This window comes from Oryzias latipes, chromosome 16 (assembly GCF_053564925.1).
Source record: "Oryzias latipes strain Hd-rR chromosome 16, Olatipes_Hd-rR_3.1".
Taxonomy (NCBI): Eukaryota; Metazoa; Chordata; class Actinopteri; order Beloniformes; family Adrianichthyidae; genus Oryzias; species Oryzias latipes.
This window is the reverse complement of record NC_136252.1, coordinates 32608662-32624643: the sequence shown is the minus strand read 5'-3', so window position 1 is coordinate 32624643 and position 15982 is coordinate 32608662. Positions and strand designations below refer to the sequence as shown.

The following is a 15982-nucleotide window of genomic DNA, read 5'->3' as shown; positions in this document are numbered from 1 at the left end:
AGCAGGAATCGAGCCGGTAATGGATAATCCCACTGGCTAACCCGTATGACATGAACTTTTGGGAGCAAGGAAAACAAATAATTGAACCATTGGCCCCGTCACAGTGATTATGTATTGGTTTCTGCATGCACACCCCCCCCCCAAAGAGGCTTTCTGTCATCTTCTGAGGGGGTTGGTTTACAGCCGGCTCCATGGGTGTTTGAGGATTGTTTGATAATATTAAAGCATTCTGGGAAGATGTTTGGTTTTCTGTCACATCCCTGTTTGAGTCTGATGTTCATGATGGGATGGATCCAGGTTTTTGGAGTTTTCTCTTCTGATCTTAAAGATGTGTTGAGTTTGCTTCTACAAATGTAAGTCTTTGTGAGACACTTTTTTGAACTTTTCATAAATGAGAACATTCCTCTACTGATATACAAAAGCACAGGTTTATCATAGTTTGTGGAGGCCTGTAACTCCACCTATGAAGATCCTTCAATTCATTACTAACTAACTAACTATTTTTATTTTAATTTTGATTATGTTTTTTTTTCTGTTAGAACCTTTAAAAATATTTTTGGATATTTTAACCCCTGGGTTGTTTTGTTAAATGATTCAACTGTGACCTCTCACAATTGCTTGGAACAAACTTTGTGTAACGTAAAAAAAAAGTGTTCAAGGGTTAAAAGTTGCTGTGAAATTGGAGTACCACAGGGCTCTATTTTAGGACTCTTTTCAAAACAGAAAACTTAGATCATACATTTGTAGAATTAGGTTTTCTAATAAAAAAACAAAACAAAAGTGATCCAGTCATATGACTAATTTATTTTAGAACATTTTAACAAATGAAGCAGAGCTCGTTCAAGCAAGTCGGGATACATGAAGGAGCAATCCGCAGGAACGAGGGCGTTTCTAGATTCACACATCTGAACACTTCTAAGTGTAGGTATTCTGACTATTCAGTATGAGTTGACCTTTAGTATTAAACTTTCACACGAGTCTCCTGGAAGTGCCCAGAGTTCTGTCATGTGAAAGTATAACGTTATTGTATAAATTGCTAAGACAGTTCAGGTTGTCAATCAGAAGACCATGCCCCTCTGTTTCAACAATTTTATGATCAAATTTAATCAAAACAGTTAGTTCTATAAAGATTAATTTACTCTAGAGTTGTTATGACTACATGGGTTTAGGACAAGGTTAATAAACCAGGATGTTTATTATAAGTGTTTCAGTTTCAACACAAAAGTGAATAGGAACCAGCTCACTTCTACAACCAGCCCCTTGTGGCTAATCAAACAGTTGCAGTATTTTGCAGTAGGGCGTGAGTAGGAAGATTTTAGAGATTTTCTCTGATGAGTGACGTAAAAATATAAAGTCTGATGGTGAAAATACACCAGGATTTTTTTTTTAAATCCATCAGAAAAGTGAAAACTATTCAAATACAGAAATATGCATGTATGTGCCTTCCAGCTGCAGCTCTGTACCAAGCAGTAGACTTTAGATATGTTCTCCTGTGGACATAAATTAGTTTGCATTTGATGTTTTTAAGCCTGCAGCAGAACAGCGTCCGTCCACTGTGCGTTTCCGCACTAATCACCTAATGTTCTGGACCCTGAACAAACACGGGGTTGGGGGGGGGGGGCTCCTAGATGGTGTGAAATACCTTCCAGGATAATTGATCAGAGCCCATTCAGATGCATTAACGTTTTCCACTGAGTGTAACACAAAGCAGGCACACATTGTTCCACGAGTGAGCAATCAAATCACAGCTTGACTCGACCACACAGCACCAGATAAAAGAATTACACATTTACAGAAAACGTTCCTTTTATTTATGCTGCATTTGTCCTTTTGTGTTTTTCGAGTAACAATTTTTCAGATTGAACAAAAAAGAACAATGAAGTTCAAAGCGTTTTTTTTTCTTCTGGAATTAGAAAATAGTTGTTTTTGTTGCTATGAAATGTTACTAAACTGCAAAAAATTCACAAAATGTACTTTTTTAAATGAATTTTTCTTCATTTTTCAGAAATCTGGCATCCAACTCTCTGGAACAGATCAGCTGGAGAGTGTTTCATTTTCTGCCTCTGCTTAACCTGTAAGTCTGATCATCGGCTACATTTGTGGGAGGTAGACCTGGTGAGGTTGTCCTAGAGCTCAAATAACTAAAACAGAGTCATAAAAATAGTTTCAAATTAGTACTCTTAATTTAGAAATCAATGCATTCCACTGGAAGGAGGCTGCAGCTTTCAACTAACCTGAAACCATTCCAACAGACAGACCTCAAGTTATCCTTTTTTAAGTTTAAAACAAAAGTACGTTAGAAAGTGCATCTTTAAATTTAGTCAAACTGTCAATCATGCTTGAATGATTGTAAAGGTAAATGGTGGAACTGTTGCAAAATGAGTCCAAACGGGTCGCAGTGCAGTTTGCAGAATGGACACAGGGAAGCTTCAGTTTGTCCTCCATCCCACGCTGCAAAAGCAGTCTGAGGATGTTCTGGGGGTCCAGCTGGAGCTCCCTTGCAATAACTAATTGGATTTTGAAGCTGTGGAGGTCACTCTATAATCACATGACGGACACCCGATTCGTCACCTTGTTCAGGACCATCTGTGGGGGGTTCACTAGCTCTAATGGAGGCCTGCTTAAGGTGAACTTAGTTTGGTTGCTGCGTGAGCGCTGACCTGAGCATTTCATTTTAGTTTTTTAATCTTTGGTTGGATTTAATATTTTAAATTCAGTTCTAAACAATATTTTGCTCCAATCTTCATTTGAATTTGTAGTCTCATGCACAAAAACCTCTGCAGTTCTTTTTTTTAATTTTCAAGTTTCTATCTTTGAGTTTTTATGGAGATGACAGCCAAAGAAGAACAATGTCCAACTCCAAATATGTTTAAAAATAAAAAATAATCAAATTCAAGCAGCTTTTTTTTCTCTATTAGGGGATGAAAGCAACAAGCATCTGTTGATTTCCCCGGAGGGCCTCAGGGTTCAATACTTGGACCTCTGCTGTACAATCTGTCAGTGCTTAAAGACCGTGTCACACAGCTAAAGTGTACACTTTACATACGTTATACGGATAAAAAAATGGTCATCCGTGAATATACGTGAAAAACGTAATGAACTTTGTGGACTTTGCGTGACATTTTCACGCATATTTAACAAAATAATCACATTAAAACCACGGAAGAAGTATGGATAAACCACACAAAGACTGCGTAAATCAGCGTAGAACATGAAACGAGCGTGACTAATGCACTGTTTGTATGCATGAATTATGTGATATATCCGCTATGTAAGCGATATAAAAGGTCTACATCAGTGGTACATGCTTGAAAAGTCCGTTAGACATACGTGGAACGGTTGTGGAAAGCCACAAAGTTGCGTATGCATTTCGCAAAAAATGCACAGGATTTACGTAATGATTGCATATAAACAATGTATAACACGCATAAACTGCGAAAGTCTCGACCGACCAACAAAATTTAAACAACTAAAAATCAAATTCATACAAAGACGCTTTGGACAAAACCCACGATGGACCTCTGCACTTATTAACGAATGACGACCGCCTAAAAAATGTCGTATATCACGCATGTATTGCGAAAGGCCGAAATGTCATGTGGGAAACTTTGCCTTTTTGGAGCCAGCGGGTACTTCCTGTTTGGAACGCCAGAGGGGGAGGGGCTCACTCAATACAGTTCTCATATACAGTCATTGGTTAAATCCAGAATTGGGTCATACTGAAGGCCAAAGTATAGGACCAAAAGTCTCTGTGTAGAACTCTGTTCAGCGTTGCATCATCCCAAATGGTTCCTAAGAGCAGCTGTGACTGCATCCCGCATGGAAGAACATTTCGCACCCATAGGTGTTTGACTCCAAAATGCTCAACACCTAAATGTATTCTAACAGGATTCACCTGCTTCGTCTTCGGATAAAACTATTGTCATATGAGGGTAATCTGTATATCATCCTTAGTTTATCCATTTTCATTTAAACAATTTCAAAATGATTTCGGTATTGAGAGAAACATAATTATTTCTTCAGACATCATTATCACTCAAAACTACATTTGCGTATTTTTGGTTGTGAAACAGTCCTCAATACGTTTTTCTGTTTTATTTCAGGGTTTTGAGGGACAACCCCCTCATCTGCTCCTGTGACCTTTTCTGGCTGCAGCAGTGGCAGAACGACGACCGGGGCGACCCGGACACCCAAATGTTGTCGTGTTCGTCGGATTACGAGGATTTACCGCTCAATTCTTTGGTGTTCGATAATTGCAGTGAGTCTGACTCGGGGTAGCCCCTCTTATCTTTGAAAGTGAAGCCATTTCTGGGGGTGAAACCAGCTTTTACAGTTTTCTGATCAGATTTCCTCTCGCTTCTGTGCTTTAGAGCCCTTTTGATATTTCAGCAAGCTGTCATTTGGTATTCAGGTGGCTGACCTTGATTTTCAAACATCAGCGTTGAGATCATTTCTGAAGTGGGTTTCGAATTGTAAACTAAGAAGCTTGAAAGTAATCAGTTTCACTCTTTAGTTTGAGGCTTGAAACTCTTTGGATTGAGTGCAGGAGCTCATGAGGTTCAACAGGGCCATCCTGGTTCCGGCGGCAAACCGTGCTTCATTTTGCACGGATGAAAAATGGTCATACGTGAATATACTTGGAAAGAGTTAGAAAAGTTGTGGTCTCCACATGAAACTTTCACAGATGTATCACCAAATGTTCTACGTTAAAACCACAGAAGAAATATGACTAAACCACGCCAAGAACACGCAAACCAGCGCTTCATTGAATTGGCACAGCGCGCCCACTAAACCTAGCCAACTCCAGTGCAGCTCCGGATACCCCTCTATCAGAGACCCAACCCCACCCCTGTACGAACCCAATGGTAGGAGCAAAAGACCCCCCACTCGGTATAGACTGCTGGAGGAGTGACAGATCAGCTGATTTATAGACCCATCATACAATACGGCAGTCATGGATGAACTGTGATTATTGCGTCATCTATATGCAATTGATTAGTGATAGGTGCCTCCATTACATTCTTTTAACTTGATATGTGCGTCGTATACGTGATATAACAGTTATACATTGGTGGTACTGAAAGAAAACTCTATGTGGAAATATGTGGACATACAGTCGTGGAAAGCCACAAATTTGCCAAAGCATTACACAAAAGTCCAGCACAATTTTACGCAATGATTGCAGATAAACTATGTAAAATACGCATTAAGTGCGTAATTCTTAGCCAACCTAAAATTTTGAACAGCTCAAAACCGAATTTACGTCAAGACCCATCGGCCGAAAATCCTCAACGGACATCACGCATGCACTGAAAGACTCAAATACATTCAAATGTTTAAACTTGAAATGTGGCTGTGTGGCACGGCCTTCAACCTGTGATCATTCCGTCTCCTCTGCTGCTGTCAGGTCTGCCTGAGGTCACCATCAGGTCCTCTCAGTACAAGACGCAAGAAGGAGGAAACCTCACCTTCGAGTGTCTGGTCACAGGAAGTCCTACTCCAACCGTGAGGTGGAGAACAGACGAACTCTCTTCTCCATTCGTCACCGAGGTACTAAAGGACTTTTACAGCAAAAGTGGCTTTTAATTGTAACTCAAACCAAAATTTCTTTTAAGATTTTGTTTTAAAATCTAAACAGGACTTATAGTTCAGATTAGAAACATGAAAACCTCTGCGATGTGACGACACGCCGACAGATAACCAGCGTTTTTTTTTTCTTGTGTGTTGGACCGGACGGAAAAGGAAAGAAGGGAAGAAGAGGGAGGGATGTCGGGGGGGGGGGGGGGGGGGGTTGATAGTGAGAGGGGGGGGTAAGACCACGAAGCAGCATAGAGCATACAGGTTTACTGGTTGTTTATCATTACGGTACAGTTCAAATGTAGTACAAAAAGGGCGGGGCCTGTTCACACACACTCAAATATTATCAACACACCTGCTAGCTGCAAAAAATGTTCACATGTCAACATGCACACAAAACAGATAGTGTTCACGAACGCATACCTATGCCTTTAAACCAACTAGTGTGAAATCTTTCATTCATTCAATCAGGCAAACTATAAGTGCAAAGGTGAGCTAACACCTGTGCTCAGGTGAGTGTTTATGTTCTTCTAAAATGGATGGTGGAATGTGAAAAGAAGGAGGAGGAGCGCCCAGCCACCCCCACACCCAGACCCCCACCGCAGCAGCAGCGGCAGCCGGAATTCCCCCAACGCCACACCGGAACAGGCAGGGAACAACCGCCCCCCGGGCGACCAAGACCGCCACCCAGGCCAGGGCCAGCAGGACCGCCGCGAGGCCCCCAGAGCCAGAGAGCAGGGAGGCGCGGAGGGAAAGAGAGCGCCGCCCCAGCCCAGCCAGGAAAGCAGCCCCCCCGCCGCGCCGGAAGAGCCCAACGCAGGGCCCCACCGGAGAAGGACGCCCACAGCCCCAGACGAGCACCCCACCACCACCCAGGAGTTCCGGGCATCCCCCCGCCCCAACCCCAGGTACGAGCCAGGACCCCCCATGGGAGACCCGCTCCGCACTCCAGGCAGCCACCCACCCGGCCCACGGTTGGTCCAGGGAGGAGCAAGGCAGGGGCCCGCCGCCCCCGCCCAGGAGGGGGGAACCCCAGGGAAAAAAGGGTGGCCCACAAGGGGTGTTATAAATATGGCCCGACCAGGCTCGGCCATGTTGGAAGTTTGGCGGGGCCCAGCGCTCAGGGGCAAGGACCAGGACCCACCCCCCAGGGACACGAACACCCCCGGCTCAGGTGTAATATGAACCCCCCCACCGTGCGGAGAGAGCACCGCCGGGCCCAGGGAGCCGGCACCCAAGGGACACGGCCGCCATCGCCAAGAGGCCCGCACCCCCCACCAGGGAAGGGGTAGGGGACAGATGGACCCCGGTCCCACCTTCCTTGCAAAATGTGTGTGCGTGTATGTGTGTTTGAGAGGGTGTGTGTGTGCATGTGTGTGTGTTTATGTTGGAATGTATATATTGAAGGGGGAGGGGTGATAACCAGCGTTTTAATCGATCAAAATCAGAGTTGAACCATTTTTCTTGGCGCCTGGCAGAAAACACGTTTGGTTTAGTCCAACCACAGTTTGACCAACATTGAAATGTCTGTTAGTAGTGCAAAAAGGCATTCAGGATGAGGTTTGCTATGTAGATATGCATCTGATTGGGACCAAATGACAATTTATTTGAACAATTATTGCTCCAGATAACAAAATCAGATTAATCCTCTATTTTATTCCATTAGCTTGGTTTCACATGGAAAAGATGACAAACAATGATTATTTCCACTATTGCTGAAAGGAATTTCAACATTAACAATGACTTAAATTATTTATGTTTGTTTATATATTCGTTTTTTTTTGCAAATTTCCTTCTTTAAATGACTTTTACAAAAGTATTATTTCTCAGTAGAATTGCTTTTCCAAGGCTACATCAACCACTTTGAAACAATCATGTATTATTGCTTATTGAGATTATCTCAGTTTACTATTAGATAATTAATTAAATAAGGATTCTCCCTCAACTTATTTTGTGTATTCTAGATCAAATATGCTTTTAAAACTACACAAATAATTTAAACTACCAGATGGTTCCTGTTTTCTGTGGAAGACGTTTGGATTCACACAATAAAAGGGTTTTTTCTGCACCAACGACTGCAGACAGAATCTCGGTCCAGACTTGGACTTTGTTTGTTTCTTCTGCAGTGTCGTCCTCAACCTGAGCTCTGATGGAGGCCGTTTGTTCTCCTTACAAAAAGCAGATTTGTGGTTCTAGCAGTTATAAATATTCTCCCCATCCTGACGCTATGAAGGGGAACAGTTACACTGTAGCTTCACTCTTCTAAGTACTTGGAGTACACACTTAAACTGCCCCTGCGGGTAATAAATGCTCAAACCTGTACGAGGAACACAGGTGGGCCACACAAAGTGTCACTGTCATGAAATGTTTATGCAGATTTTATTCTATCACGTGCACAGCCCTTTGCGTGCTGTCAGTAAGGGCCAGGGGCTCACACCTTGGGACGTAGAGGCTCAGTACGACAGCTGTACACCGTACACGTAACTTCAATTAGCCTATACTAATTACAGATACTTCCCAAGACACGATGCACATGCGCATCATCGGTAGGTTCCATTCTCACGCCGTCCCTTCATGTGGCTGTACGAGCCTCAGGGGAAATGAAAGACACACAAGATGCGGCGGCTTCTTTCTATGAACCTCCACTGGTCGGAAAAACCCCACAGCACCCGAGTGGGTCAACCCCCTGAGTGGGTGTGACTAAGGCTAAAAGAGTTCTGCGTCCACCAGTAGTGGTCCTCATGGTTGTTTATGGTTCCTTAAAAGTCATCCAGACCAGAACCCACTGCAGCATCCACAAACACCAACAAATTGGATTAATCTGTCGACCATAACTTCTACTTTATGATAACCCTCTGTGTGCATGACTCCCAAGAACATGCTACTAGACTTTAGATCACGTGACACCAGCCAGAATCATGCTGTCAAATCTTATAGTTTCCCTTTGTTTTTCCTCCAAGAAGCCTTAACGATGTCATCTTTTTTATTTATAACACATGTGATGTCAGGGACAGCAGACACAGATTCTCTGCTTTTATCTCAGAATTCTACCATAGAAATGAGCCCATGGGGATCAAGGAAACATTCTGCATTGCGTTGGGATTTCAACCCTCTAACCTACATACTTTTTGAATGCTCATACCTGAGTGGATACATTAACCCCCCCTTCCCCCTCCTGCCCTCTTGTGTGACAGGAAACCAAGTGGGGCTCCACATTAAATCTGCTCCTTCACCTCACCAACGCTTCCTCCAAGGACAACTTGCACAACCTGACGTGTGAGGCTGAGAACCAAGCTGGGCCCAAGGAGGGGATGGTGCAGTTGGACATTGAGTGTAAGTGCCTGCAGAATAAAGCCGCGCTCCTGAAAGCTCAATACAAGTCATCGGGCTTAATGGAGGTGAGGGCGAGAGCACACTGGGACCATTCTGGAGTGCAGGCGGAGTGGACGGCGAGGAAGGAAAAAAAAAGAGGAAAATGTTTTGCACTGATTTCTCCTACATGCCCTTTCTACAAATATGAGTATAGACCTGCCACGCGTCTAATGGAGCTCTCTGTCATCTGCCACTCAGCCTGGCGACTGGTGGGAAGTGTTAAAATAATGAGTGAAGTGCTGCAGGTATGGCTTATTATTAATGCAGGGAAACAATGAGAGAACAAAGGAGGGCCTTTAAGAACAGGATTCTGCACTTTTTAAAGAAGTCCAAGCCGCTCTGACAGACGATGCATTAGAGCTCAAAAACTGAACAAACACGGTGAATGACAGCCCGCCGGCGGTCCCACCGAGGACAGTCAGATGCATTAGCGAGACATTACCGAGGATGCTGCCCGAACAATATCATATTTCACCAACTCAGTGACACTCATTAGAAAATAAAACTGAAAGGAGCGGGGGTGCCAATCAGCCCAAGGCAAGTGCAGGACGAGCATCGAGGGACGGATAATGAGCGTCAGGAAAATGGGGGCTGATAACCGGGCCAAAGATCTGATTTGCACCCGCGCTAATGGACTTTTCCCTCCCACTCCGGAAAGACGTGTCATCCGCAGTGATTGGCAGTCTGCAAATGTGTTAGTGCGGCTCATCCATCAACATCCCCCTCCCCCCCCCCCCCGGTGGACGGACACTCGTTAACCGCTCGCCCTTTAATTACTTGTAATTATCTCCCAGAGCAGAGGGGTTTACTGCTCCCTGAGACCCTGAGCACAGGTCTTATTTAAACTTGCAGAGGTGGGGGGGGGGTGGAGGGCACTTTTGGCCATCATCTCCAAACAGGGCTGGATATAAGCATGGAGGATGGGTTAGGAGGGGGGGCAATCCCACCCCAAAACTTCACAATTAACTTGAGAAATAAAAATGACCAAAAAAATAAAACAAAAAACAAAGAAAAGTAAGGATGGATTGAGTTATGAAGAGTTTTATAAAAAGAAAAAAAAGATGAATGCGACCTCAACAGGGCACAAACTAGTATCCTGCCTAAGCCAGGTAAATGAAGAGGCTCGTGTCAGGAGGAGCATCCAACAGAAAAATGATTAAATTGATCAAAGGAGAAGACGGACAGACGAACTGTTGTGGCGATTGCATGATTTTCCGGGCTCAGAGAGATACGACCCCTCAAACCCTCAGCAGAAACCCCTTGCCCCCTCTGACATTCCACCTGCACCCCATAGTGGGGTTGGCTAAATCCAGGCCTGTCTCCACAGTTCAATGTCCTCTTCATCCAAACGTTTTGACCGTCTCAGTGAGCCTCAGGCTTCCTTTCAGCACGGCTCGCTGATGGATGACGGAGACAAAGGTGATAAAGTAGGCTGGAGCCACGTGTCAATAAGTTTGTGTCTACTTTCTAGTTATAATACCCTATTACACTTGATATAAGACAAAACAAACTAGACCAAGTAGTGCAGGAGGGGGGCAAAAGACTCTGGAAAGAGTGGAAGGTCATTACATAGGATCACATTTTTAAAACATCAGTTCTTTCAGCAGAGCTGCTATTTCAAATTCTTTTACTGATGCTTTTTTAAATTTTTCTCAATAATGATACTAATATTGAAGTTTTTCTATTGTCGAGAGTATGAAAAAAAGGATTAAGACTCATTTGATCAATTATTTCCTTATTTCTAGGTCTTAATGAGGAATCTTTCTCGACTGTGATCATCATGACAAAAAGCTGAAAGTTGTACAGCAGGGACATAAATTAAAACGACTTCAAAAAAATGTCCTGATTGTCTAAAAGTGAGGCTTTAAATCTTTGCATGGTTAATTAAAACATATAACATTTTTACATATAACATTGAATCTTCAAATGTGTTACTATTGTCTGATCTGAAGGTGATTATGGTCTAGAAATAAGAATAGTTGGGAGTGATATGAGAGTTTATGGCTAATTTTAAGATTTAATTTCACCAAGACAAATTCTGCTGGTCGTTTTCACTTAAAACACAGGGAAAACATTTAGTATTCTGTATTTTTTGCTTGGAGAAGGCTGTTTTTTCCGGTGAGTGTAGCACTTTGTGGGGCGGGGTCGGGGGTTAAGAGCAGCAGAGTGAGGGGTCTCTGCCGCTGAAGAGACGCTTCGATCCAAACGGGGCCATTTCCTGTATATTCACGTACAGCAAAGCTTCCAGGTAGTTTTGTGGTCAGAAGCTCCTCAACGACCAGGATTGATTATTTATGGCAGGTCAGCACAGGTTTGGAGCGCAGATGGAGAAGATTGATTCATGGAAACTCTCCCTTTTTCCCACATAAACTACAGCAAAAATGCACCGCTGGTGCTGTCAAGGAAGGAGCTTCCCTTTTTTTCTGCTGTTGCTGTTTTGTTTTACTGTGAAAAAATTAATTGGAAAAGTAGAAAAACTGGAAATGTTTAAGATGAACATTCTGCAGCTTCTCTTTTTAGCAAAAGAAAAAACTAAGCAGCTATTTTACTGCTTCATTTTATAACACCTTCAGATTATTGCTGTTTCAACTTCTTTTTATCTCCTTAATCTTCGGATTTAGGAACCTAAAAATTAATATTAGCATAAACTAATATTATCCAGCCTGTTGTTCAGTAACCTAAACCCAACGCTTTCCTCCGTCATTTCTCTGAACATCACGTCACACCTTCCTCTTCGGCAGGTCTCACAGTAGCTGCGTTTTCTCAGTAAACAAACCTCTTATTTGCAGTTTCAATATTTTTTACCCTTAATATGAGACTAAACTACCTAACCAGTACATTTTCATTAAAATTTAACAACTTGTTGAGTCATTTCTGTTTAAAAAACCATTATCTTAGGTAAAATATCTTGCTTTTTTGACTCATAATTTGCAAATAATTTTGACAACTTTATCTTAAAACGTGCATTTCTTGTCCTATTTTAATTAGTCAAGAAAAAGGGTAGTTGTTGTGCATAAAATAGAAAATGTGCCCACTTCAAAGAACTTTTTTAGCAATTTATGCTTAATTTAAGACGTGATTTTCCAATTATTCGGGCAACATACCTGCATTTGAATATTTATGGTTAATTTTGATACATTTAGGAAAATATATCACGACAAATTCTACCAGTCCTATTAGCTTTTCACACCAAAAAATCGTGTATTTTATATTTTTTAAACTTGTTTTAAGACACTTTTGAATAAACAATCAGTCTACAGTGGGGGTCGCCAAATTTAGGCCTCAAGGCCTCAAGGCCCAGTGTCCTGGTTTTCCAGAAAGGCTGCCTTCTTTACTGTTGATCACCTGGATCAGGTGTGGTTTGCCAACAAGGAGCTTCAACGGCAGGTTGGTTGGAAAACATGTAGGACACCGGCACTCCAGGCCTGGATTTGGGGCCCCCTGCCCTGGTCTGCAGGAACGTGCAGCATTATGTCCTTCTCGGACACACAGCGGAGAGTTTCTGTTTTTCCAGAGGATCTGACGGATTTTTTCTTTTCCGTCTCCTCCTCAGTTCCAGCAAAGATCATCTTCCTTCGAAACGCCGTACAGCAGCACAACTGGTGCTTCCCGTTCGCCGTGGACGGCAACCCCGAGCCCAGATTCACCTGGCTGTACAACGGCGTCCACTTCAAGCAGAACCTGTACGCGTACATGCAGTTCATCCCGGACTCGGATGACGGGTCGGAGAGGCACGGCTGCCTCTTCCTCAACAAGCCCACCCACATCAACAATGGCAACTACTCTCTGATTGTGGAAAACAAGCTGGGGAGGGATGAAGCCACCGCTGTTGGGAAGTTCATGGACAACCCGTTTGACCCCCTTGACCCCGAGGGGTTGATTCCAGGTGAGTTTCAGAGCCGCATCAGCTGACTTTGGAGGAGATGGTGGAATCCACTTTCTGTCATGAACGTGTCTGTCTTCTCACCTCCCACATGCAGTCCTAGACATGGATCCAAGTAAGTCTGAAGGCTTTTGTGGTTCTTAGTTGTTCTCAGGTGGGGTTTTGTTTGATCTCTGTGGTCGGTTTCCCCCTCAGGTCCCACAGGCAGACCAAACATGCACGTGACGGAGACCCCAGAGAGCCGCGTGCTGGTGGTACGTCAGCATCGCCTCGTCCTCCAGAGAGACCCTCGGCGACGCCGATTGATGAGCATCTGTCATGGTGTCTGTTGACAGGTGTCGGTGGCGGTGGGGCTCGCCGTCTTCGCCTGCGTCTTCCTGCTCGCCGGCGTTTTCGTCATCAACAAGTGCGGCCAGCAGTCCAAGTTTGGGATCCACCGTAGGTTTACCGCCACGCATCCTGCTGCCGGCATGATACAGCAGAAGGAATGTTCTGAAAACTGGACTCAAAGTTGCTTCAGTTCCTGCTGTTGTTTTGAAAGTCTGCTGTTGGAGAAATGGGGCGGTTTCAGAACTTCCTTTAGAGCCAAACCGGGCGTTCTCTTTAAATGAATGCTTCTGAATATTCTGAGTATGAATATTCTGGTCACTTCTGCAGGTTATAACAAAATAAGACTTATCCCTATTTGATATCAAACTTTTAAAAAGACAAGACCAAGACAAGATTTCAGATTAGATTTGATGGGTTTTTGTTGCATTTTTGTTTGTTGATGACTTTGATAAACAAATACTTAAAAATATCCTTCTGAAAAAAAGGATGAAGCATGCTTCAGTCTCCAGGGAGGATTTCTCTTAGAGAAAATTCTTGAAAGGACGCAGAAGTTGCTGTTTTTGGAATTTGTTTTGGGATTTCCTCCTGTCAGGTTTTCCCACCGACGTGGAAGCAGACTCTGAACTCGTCAGCGGATCGATACTACCAAGAAAAAATCAGCAAAAAACATTTAAACAGAGCACAGTTTGTCCCCCAGATCTGTTTCTGAACTGAGAATGGAGAAAAACACAAAAAATGCACAAGTGTCCCAGTTCTCTTGAGAATTTGTGTTCGTTTTAGAGTCAGACCCACTCCAATGAAAATTGTGTTTTTGTTGTTTTTAACCTGTTCTTGTGGCATTTTTCTCTCTTTATTTGGTCTCTGATCTGCTTCAAGAGGCGGAAAAACACACATTGAACTCCTAAACTTCAAATCTGAAGTTTAGGAGTTGTTAAATAGTTGTTAATGAATTTAAAATTAACAACAGCTTAATGGATTATATTTTAGGGAAAAATATGGAGTATTTGTTCACAAAAAGGATTGTCACCTGTAAAGTGTAAAGTGGTCTTGGTTCTGGGACCCATCAGGTGAAAAAGAAACTGACAGGTGGATAAAAACTGTAAGTCAGGAGGCCTTTGCTGGAGCTGTTGACTCTTGGAAGCCTCCTTCCGAAGGTGATCATCTACTCTTGATTTTGATTTATGAGCTGAAATTGGAAAAAGAAAAAAAAAAGGCTCCAAGCCCATAATCATAACTGTCTGAGTTCCTATGCACAAACTGGCATAAGGCATAATCAAATATTCTGCCCATTACGGCTTCAGATGGTTGCGTCAGTCTTGCTGGTGGGGAACGTGCAGCACAGACAGACTAATAGAGCTTTCCACTGAGCTGGAACTTGGAGCGCAGGCAGCTCCTGTGTTTGCAGCCTAAAGTGCCTTAATTACTGCAGGAGAACAGCGGCACCAACATCTGCTGTTCAACGCCACGTAGTGAGGGCCATTAAAGAAGATGGATGGATGGATGGCTGGATGGATGGATGGAGAAACAGCTAGAAGTGATATAGCTCCACACGGACACCCCACCCTTGTCTCTCTCGTAGTGACTAAGTGGGCCTGATTGCCTAAGTGGACCACGCTCCCTCTTTCCTCCCCACCTCCTCTGGGCTTTTTGTTGTTCCATTTTCTTCTGTTTTGGACTCTGGGGGTTCTGTGGTTTGCCTTCCTGAGTGGGGTTTCACAATTTGGGCTCCACTTGTTTGGCTTTTTATGGTGAGGGGTCGCTAACCATGCAGGCTTCTCGTGTGGTCGTTTGATTTCTTTTTCCAATTCAATGTGGCCTGATTGCTGCATGTTTGATGATGGTGATTATTAGAGCTTGTCATCATCTGTCTCCATGGCACCGACAAACATGCAGCCAAGTTGGTATTGGAGAATGTTGATTCCTGGAAATGGAGCCTGGATTGTTTCTTTTGTCGGCCGCGGCAATCACGGCCGCCTGGAGTCTGATTGTGAGTCTTCTGCTTCATTAGGCTCATCAGTTCTGGGCACCGAGGACGAGCTGGCCGTGTCGCTTCGTTTCATGAACTTCGGGACCAGCCCGCCTTCCTCGGATGAAGACTCCGGCCTGTCCAGTTTTGTGGAAAACCCCCAGTACTTCTGCGGCATCATCAAGGACAAGGACATGTGTGGGTGTCGACTGCGCCTCCAGCGCTCTGGTCTTTGTCTCTGCGCTCTGACTTTTGGCTCTACGGTTGCTTCTTTTCCAGGTGTGCAGCACATCAAGAGGCAAGACATCGTGCTGAAGTGGGAGCTGGGGGAAGGGGCGTTCGGGAAAGTCTACCTGGCCGAGTGTGCGCACCTCAGTCCTGACAGCGACAAGATGCTGGTGGCCATCAAGGTGAGAAACTTTTACTGTTCTAACTTTTTTTGCTCTGGTAAAATATTCAAAAACCCGCTCCAATGAGAATGGTGTTTTGGTGTCTTCAACATGTTCTTGCGGCTTTTTTCTGATGATTGAGGACATATATATATAATAAAAGGAATTAACCTCAACATTGCCTTTCTGAGTATTTCTTTATTCAAATCGTAAATCAGGGGCAAACGGAATAAAAGCCGTTGGAAAAACATTGTATTTGTGACGTAGAAACTAAGCTGGGCGGGGCCACAAGCTCCTTGCTCCGCTCCATTCTGATGTATTCACTAACAGACAAATAGATCCATGAACGTCTTTGTTTTCCTCTTCCGAGCTGGAATCTAGATCTAAACTGTATAGCTGGATAGCTCCAACATTGCTATTTTTGTTGCACCGGTAACGTTGGGTTGATGGAAACGAAATTTTGTT

At 43.7% G+C, this 15982-nt stretch overlaps 1 protein-coding gene across 3 annotated transcripts in view; it reads left to right on the top strand.

Annotated features, from left to right (window-relative positions):
* The window catches only part of ntrk1 (neurotrophic tyrosine kinase, receptor, type 1), a 41253-nt gene that overhangs the window by 9755 nt on the left and 15516 nt on the right, over nucleotides 1-15982 (top strand). For 2 of the 3 annotated variants that reach the window (XM_023964194.2, XM_078932608.1), the window contains exons 4-13: nucleotides 2006-2074; nucleotides 4104-4258; nucleotides 5408-5550; nucleotides 8772-8910; nucleotides 12503-12835; nucleotides 12930-12947; nucleotides 13028-13086; nucleotides 13168-13270; nucleotides 15171-15326; nucleotides 15408-15538. In XM_023964194.2, the coding sequence (XP_023819962.1) occupies nucleotides 2006-2074; nucleotides 4104-4258; nucleotides 5408-5550; nucleotides 8772-8910; nucleotides 12503-12835; nucleotides 12930-12947; nucleotides 13028-13086; nucleotides 13168-13270; nucleotides 15171-15326; nucleotides 15408-15538 (1306 nt within the window). The remainder of the gene's footprint in view (nucleotides 1-2005; nucleotides 2075-4103; nucleotides 4259-5407; nucleotides 5551-8771; nucleotides 8911-12502; nucleotides 12836-12929; nucleotides 12948-13027; nucleotides 13087-13167; nucleotides 13271-15170; nucleotides 15327-15407; nucleotides 15539-15982) is intronic. The other variant, XM_078932607.1, reaches the window with a different exon arrangement.